Source organism: Mastacembelus armatus, chromosome 9 (assembly GCF_900324485.2).
Source record: "Mastacembelus armatus chromosome 9, fMasArm1.2, whole genome shotgun sequence".
Taxonomy (NCBI): Eukaryota; Metazoa; Chordata; class Actinopteri; order Synbranchiformes; family Mastacembelidae; genus Mastacembelus; species Mastacembelus armatus.
Genome location: NC_046641.1, coordinates 15,074,662 through 15,082,435, shown reverse-complemented (window position 1 = coordinate 15,082,435; position 7,774 = coordinate 15,074,662). Strand labels below are relative to the sequence as shown.

The following is a 7,774-nucleotide window of genomic DNA, read 5'->3' as shown; positions in this document are numbered from 1 at the left end:
TTTGAATTGCAACCACACTGCAGACAAATCCAGGAAAAGCACATTCATGACCCAATCTTTCAAATCTACTTACAACATATTTTCAGAGGCTTGAAACTGGACATACTGCGCACGTACAGAAACACACAACACATATTTTACTGGCTATGTATGCACAGCACAATACAGTACACACAAACACATTACACAACAGCTATTTTTCAAAGGGTAGACATGTCAAGGCCAGTTCTGTTATAAACATATAAATGGCATACTTATTTTTTTTTTCCAAGGCTATACAGCACCTATAATTGCAGAGGGTTTCTCTCTGTTCTGTGTTTAAATAAATCCCAGAAATTGGCAACAAAGAATGCAACAAGTGTGTTTTTCCAAGAACGCAGGGTGTCAGTGTGGTGGTTTAATGTCAGACTCAAGGTCTGAGCTCCTCAGAGTTCAACATGTTCTGTGGAAGCAGTCAAACTCTGGCTACGGTGAGGAAGTAACCTGAAGTATTGGACTGAGTGTAAATTCTTATTCATATAGATCTGCGCTTGTTCAAGATTCTGTTGGAAACCCCAACACTTACACAACAAGACCATGCTGTCTTTCTACAACTGATGCATCTGACAGTTAGCTCAGGGTTAAGTACAAATCAGAGGACAAACAAACTCCAGCCACCAGTCTGTCCTGCCCACTGGGACCAGCATCAGCACGGCTGATCCCCACCCACCAGAGCATGGCAGAGCTGGTTTGTGTGTTAAGAAACTCCTTTCATAATGTATAATATTATACAGATTATGACAACATATATTAACAAATAGTTCTTATACTTTTTCCAAAGTGGAGGCAAAGGAGGCTTTTAGTCAGGAGGACAGCTGACAGGTTTACGAGTGTATGTGCATGTAATTTGGTGAACTAATCAGCATTAGACCCAGGGGCAACTGATTGGATTCTTGCGAACCATTTGACATTTTGTTGATTTTTATCCATCATTATGAAACAAACAGAGAAACAGTGTTGATCCCAGATTGATCGTATTATGAGCTGATTGTCAGGAAATCGTTTGAGCACAACCTTTAAGAAAGTGTTTTCTTTTGGGGGATGTTGCAAATATTTAAATGCACATATTTAATAATTGTAGTATGACACAGTGCTCATTATTTTTATCTTATTTTTTGAAAGTAGTAGTAGTAACTTGGTCCGTGTTAAATATCAAAAAGGCTATTGTTTTACTGATAACTTTGACTTTAAGAGTATTGTCAGTACCTGAACCACCTTTCTCTGCTCTAATTTCTACTTTTGTTAAATCAGCATCAAATTTCTACTATAATTAAGTTTCTTCATTAAATTTAAATGTTTTACATCAGGAATATGTATGTTGTGCATGTTGTGGCTAAAATGATTGATGTCCTGATTTGTAAACATTTTTGATTTTTTCCAAAAAAGTAACATGTATAAATAATTCAGTGTTTGCAGTGAGCATTATCTTCTCTGTGTTGGTGTTACACAGTATGTCCAAATCTTTCCTGTACCACAATGAACAACTGATGATGGCTCAGAAGTGAAATGAAGGGGAGGGACTGAATCCTGCAGGCAGCTTGAAGGCAGAGCCTCATTTCATTGAAGTCACTGTTGTCTGTTGTCTGCTCTTATCTCTCTGTCCTTCTGAGTGAAATCTGCTTCTGCCTTGTCTGAGGATCTGATGGCAAAACGCTCAATGAACCGATAACCACAATACCAGCAGACAGACAGTGCTTTGGAGGTGGCTGAAAGTTTTGAAGAAGTTGGTTTTAATATAAGTTGCAAGCTGTTTTCCGGATTTTGACAATGCTGCTCAAGCTTCTTTCAGATGCGAATAGGTTGCCTGCTGTGGACTGGAAATACTGGCGTTAAGAAAAGTTTTCTTCAACTGCTTTTGAAGGACAAAGTGACAATGAATAATCAGTCGATGACAGGGAGGACCATGGTCCCGACCATTCCATCAATTATGTTCATTTTCGGGGTGGTTGGCAATCTTATAGCCATCGTGGTTCTCTGTAAATCTCGTAAAGAGCAGAAAGAAACCACGTTTTACACGCTGGTGTGTGGGCTGGCAGTCACGGACCTCCTGGGCACAATGTTGGCCAGTCCGGTCACCATCGCTATTTATGTAAAAGGATCGTGGCCTGGAGATGACCCGTTGTGCCAGTATTTTGGATTCACCATGCTTTTCTTTTCTTTGGCGGGGCTCAGCATCATCTGTGCCATGTCTGTGGAGAGATACATCGCTATAAACCATGCTTACTTCTACAATGATTATGTGAACCAGAAAGTGGCGGGGTTGACTCTTCTAGCGATCTACATCTCCAACGCGCTTTTCTGCGCCCTGCCGATTATGGGCTTTGGACAGGTGAAGAAACAATACCCGCAAACCTGGTGTTTTCTAGAGTGGAGGAGCAACAAGACCAGCGACGCCGCTTACTCCTACATGTATGCAGGTTTCAGCTCGCTTCTTATTCTCGCCACTGTTATTTGTAACATACTGGTATGTGTGGCTTTGATCCGGATGCACCGGCGGTTCGTGCGCAGGATGTCCCTGGGAACCGATCTTGGGCGTAATGTGGATCCGCGGAGGAGAGGGCGCAGTTTTGGGCGTCTGGCCGGTGCAGAGATTCAGATGGTTATTCTGCTCATAGGCACGTCGGTAGTAGTGCTGATTTGCTCCATCCCACTTGTTGTAAGTTGTCTTTTCTCCGCTTCCTATGGGTTAATTCTAACAATTACGCACGTTTTACGCACGTTTTACGCACGTTTTTTTTAACCTAAAAATATAGGTGTTTGAGGATGTAGAGCTCTTTATTAATTTATTAAAATCTGTGTGGATGACGAGAATGCAAAGTTAAATATATATTTTTAAAAGCTACCCGTCTCACCCTCCTCTCTATTCATGATGCTCTTTGCATGGAAAATCCTGTTCATGCAATTTAATCCAAACCCAAGTGGATGATCAGAGACGACAGTTCAAACACATTCTATTTGGATTAGATTTCTTTTCTGTCTCTGCTCTTTCTCGTGGATACTCTGGTGCGCCACTGTTTTATAAGTTACTTTCTCTCTTCACATACACACACGCACACACACGTGCATATTTAAAGCTGTGGAAGTACATATAATTCATCTACTCAACCAATATTCTCACTTTACCTACAGGCTCAGGTGTTTTTGAACCAGCTTTACAAGACTCCAGTGGAACTGCAGCTGGATAAAAACCCAGATCTACGAGCAATACGGTTTGCCTCCTTCAACCCTATTCTTGATCCCTGGATCTACATCCTGCTTCGCAAGGCTGTGTTCCTGAAGCTAATTGAGAAGATCAAGTGCCTGTTTTGTAAAATGGGAGCAAGGCAGCAACAGAGACAAGGAAACTTCCACTGTATAGATGCTTATCAACTCTCCTCTGTCATCTCTAACCAGGACTCGCTGAAAGACGTTAATAGAAGTTCACAGACCTTCCTCTACCTGCTGGCTGGAGGTGAAAAATACGACGGAAGCTGTCATAAAGTCAGCAGACTCTCTGGTTCACAACATTCATCAGTCAGAAACTCTCAAGCTTCTTATTCATCAGAGCAGGGCAGCACTGAGGCTCAGAGTAAAAAAGACACAAATGTAATCAGGGGCCTTTCAGCCTTGCCCTGCGCAAAAGATCCAGCACTTCAGGTGTCATTGAGCAGTGAGACAGTGGAGGAGAAATGCATCTGACTTGAATAAGCGCTTCTCAGATTGCTCTACGGAGTATTATCAAATCAATTCCTTTTGCTTAAGTGAACTTTTAAGCCCCTGAAAAATGAGGGTAGGCACATAACAATAATAAATGACTACATGTGAAATCAGGCACTTGCATCAAAAAAGAAAACTAACAGAGAAACATGCAGTGCTCTGAACTTATCATCTTGTCTTTTGTGTTTCAGCACCCACCTACCTCAACTGATGACTATCTCTGACTGCGTACACATATTTTTTATCTCTCTCTCCTGCCTACAACAAATGTTCTGACCTACATCTGAATGTCGGTCATGGAAAAGCCATTGTTCTTTATTTCAGCTACTTTGTTCAGTCACTGTGGAAACCTTCACTGTAATCTAATCAAAGGTTAGAAATTTAGAATAATTGAGTCACCCGCTTGTGGTCAATATAGAAAAAGAAAACAGTATTGAATGTGATCCATCTGAGAAATCACTGGCATGTGTGCTGCCATGGCAAGGACTGATTGTTTAACAAACTCTATTGTAAAGTGCTTTTTGAAGGACATATTATATGTCGATTCCATGACTGATATACACACCAATATCTGTCTTTCTCAGCCCTGACATACATATAAATTTGTCATTTCAAATTTTAAACACTTTGTTTTCCATCGTACAATGAGGGTACAAAGAGTCCTGTGCCATAGCAACACCGAACTATTTAAATCTGACTGGGAATGTTCAACGTTTTTTTTCTACCGCTACAGAAAATGTGGTATAAATCAGTGGACAGATGTTGCTTAATGTGTAGTATTAAGATGAAGCCATTTCAACACAGCTGTCAGCTTGAGCGTGTTGTAAATGGTAAATCTTGTGTAAAATATTATGTGTAATAAAAATAATTCTTCTCCATGAGAAGGTTCTAGTTAATAAATCACAACTCTAAAGGGGTTAGCCGAAAGAAGTATTGCACAGTTATTAAGTTCTATGAGTTATGTAGCGTAATCATTATTCCTGCTTTTGGGTTAATATCTTCCAGAATTAACATCTGAAAATCAGAACTCAGATAAACAGAGAACATATTTACATGTTATCGAAACGTTATTCATAATTCTGAGCATCAAATAGCAGTTTTTTATTAGCAATTATTCGTTGTTATTTTTTTCAGTCAATTCACAAAATATCATAAAATTAGATGAGAAATACTCATCACAGTTTCCAGGTGCCCCATGTGACATCTTTGAAAGCTATGTCTCATCTGTTCAACAGCCCAAAAGCCAGCCAGTGTAGTTGATCAGTTTACAATGAAAAATGCACAGGAACATAGACTTTAAGCAGCTGGTACCAGCAACAGCTCGACATTTTTGCTTGAAACAGATTAAAATGATTTCCTACTATCAGCTCTTGCATCAATCAGGCAAAAATCTGGGGTTTCTTGATTCTAAATTTAAAAAACTGTCATTACTGACTTGTGATTCATATTGTTGTCCAATTGTTCTGTGTTTAACCTGGATTTTTTTCCATTGGCACAATTGATTAATGTGGTATAATTTTAGTGAATTGACAACTTTCCTGTCTAACTACTATAAAATAAATAGACTGAACTTTTGAACTTCTGTTTGTTTGAGCTTGTCCACTCAAAAGAGCTTCATGCCTTTACTCTCAGCAGCTCTGAAACACCGTCTGCCTACTTTCCCTGTCATTAAAAAAGCTCCAGATTATTGCTTAATATTGTGGATTACATTCTTGCCTTTCTTGTTTCTTCTTATTCCTGTTTATTTCAGACAAGCTTGTTCGTGTACATAAACGCTAACAACCCTCAGCATTTAGCTAAAGTATAATAGAAGTATAACATCTGATTATAGGTAGTGTTTGACATACAAGTGGCTTTTTAATCATAGCTGTTTAAATTTTGTTTATATTCTATCGCAGAAGGAATTGGTGGACATATGTTCAACAGTGTTTTTCATCTGCTGCTTTTTTCACTTTTCATATATGTAAACAGATTTCTTGTATAATCTGTGCACCAAGTATCTTAAACAATTTTTCTTCTTTGCTAATGTTTGGTGAAATCATCTCATGACCCCAATTAGCGCAGACAAATGACCCAGAGAAGAGCAGGCTACCATTTTCCAAAGTTTATCCACAAATAAACAAAAATTTACCACCATGAGGAAAGATATTTGAAAGCCTCTAGATCTTGGTAAAGTCAAGTACTTAATGCCAGACACACAGAAAGAAAGAGAGAAAAACAGCAAAGGTCTTAGAGCGATCAGGGTCTCGGGAAGTAGACCTGGCTGAGAGAGCTTGTCTCCTGAAACAATAAACACAATCTAAGGCTCCATTTTATTTCAATTAAGCTTAAACAAGCAATGTGCTGGCTTAGGCAAACACACTGCAGAGACGCCTGAAAGACAGAGTGACAGAGGAACCTCCAACACACATTAATTGAATTAAACTGAAAAATGGGATCATACAGTAGCGAGACACCGTGATGCATGCGCCAAGCCTTTCAACTCTCAACAATTTGATCCTCTTTGCTTTCACCAAAGGCTACCTAATTAAATGTAGAAATAAACAACCCATGAGGACTGGGATATTTAGGGCTGTGTTAACAGGTGGATATTAATTTTCAGCACTAATGAGCTACAGTGAGGCTCTGGTGAGCTCAGAGAGGTTTAAATTAAGTCTACTATAAATATAAAAAGTAAAAGTAAATGGGGATTATATTTTTAGAAAAATTAGGGTTAGAGGTCCAGCTGCTTGGATATGAGGACTCTGTGATATACGACTTGACATTAATGTTTCTCCAAACCTGTGAGAGCACGTCTTACATCAGCGGTGTCCTTAGGTGACACTCTGCACTCTGCGTCACCTCAGTGCTCAGTGATAAACCTGCTGCTCGTCCACATCTGCTGTTACCTTCCATTAAAAATAACACAAAACAATCCCTGGAACAAAAAAATGATAATAAATGTCTATCAGTGGCCAGCACTCGTGTGTGGGTTGACAGATTAACTGGACTGAAATCATCTCCATATTCAACCCCAAGGCACTTCACATGTCACAAATATTTACAACGGTTACATTAACTGTTATCTGCTTGTATGAGGATGTGAGATTATCTCAGTTAGACCTGCTAAATTCATGCAAGTAATTCTTGTATAATGAGTCAGTGCACTGATGGTTTCTTACAACTTCCTGCAATATCCTCCCAATTCATGAAAGTGTTGTTTCAAACCGAGTGCTTCTCTAAAGTAGTGGCAGAAATCTTAGAGCAGGTTTCTTGGAAAATGGCAACAAACAAATTTTTTATATACAAAATTACTCAAATAAATAGAACAATACTAAAAACAGATATTAATAAAGTTTTGGTGCAGTATTGGCTTTATTTTCACATTTAATTACAAATATACCAATATTTTTAGTGCAGTCCGGCTATGTGTTCAGTGTGGTAATAGACAGCAAAGTGAACAGCTCCAGGGCAGGAATCAGTCACCCTTCTGACTCAGTTAAATCCCACAGAAAATATACAGCATGTAGAGCGACCTATTACAAAGGATTTAAAGCAGAATTGTGTACACCAGCAAGTTCCCATGAAATCAGCAGCTAATGGTATCTTTGATCTTCACTGTTATATAATAAGCATGCAAATAGGAAACTCGTAACCACATGAGATGACCCTTAGGACAACAAACTAATCAGAAGTACAGACGTATTTTTAAATAAACACGTTGTACATCCTTCGGTGGTTGTCTAATTCTTTTGTGATTTTAAAGCCGAAGTGAAATAGTTGTACATTCTTAGTAAAAGGAAGTAAAATATTTATCTGATTTTCTGGGAAGTGTGTCATATTTTGAAAGAATCTCCATTGGCAATGAAAGCATTATCGCATCTTGTTATGGGGCTGATATGTGCATGTCACATTGCATGGGTGTGTTGGTGTATTCATCGGGGTCACATATATCAAAGTATTTTCCGGTCCACAAGAGGTCCTCTCCTTGGGTCCACAATTGTCTAAGTCATATCAGTCGCTGACCTTAAAAATGTTTTAGTGCTTGTGCAAACTACAT

General features: G+C 39.0%; 1 protein-coding gene across 1 annotated transcript; it reads left to right on the top strand.

Annotated features, from left to right (window-relative positions):
* The first annotated feature begins 1,616 nt into the window (after window positions 1-1,616).
* On the top strand, window positions 1,617-5,516 carry ptger4a (prostaglandin E receptor 4 (subtype EP4) a). The gene is made up of 2 exons (XM_026322540.1): window positions 1,617-2,695; window positions 3,169-5,516. The coding sequence occupies exons 1-2, from the start codon at window positions 1,829-1,831 to the stop codon at window positions 3,715-3,717; spliced, it is 1,416 nt and encodes a 471-aa protein (XP_026178325.1). The 5' UTR covers window positions 1,617-1,828; the 3' UTR covers window positions 3,718-5,516.
* The last annotated feature ends 2,258 nt before the right edge of the window (window positions 5,517-7,774 follow it).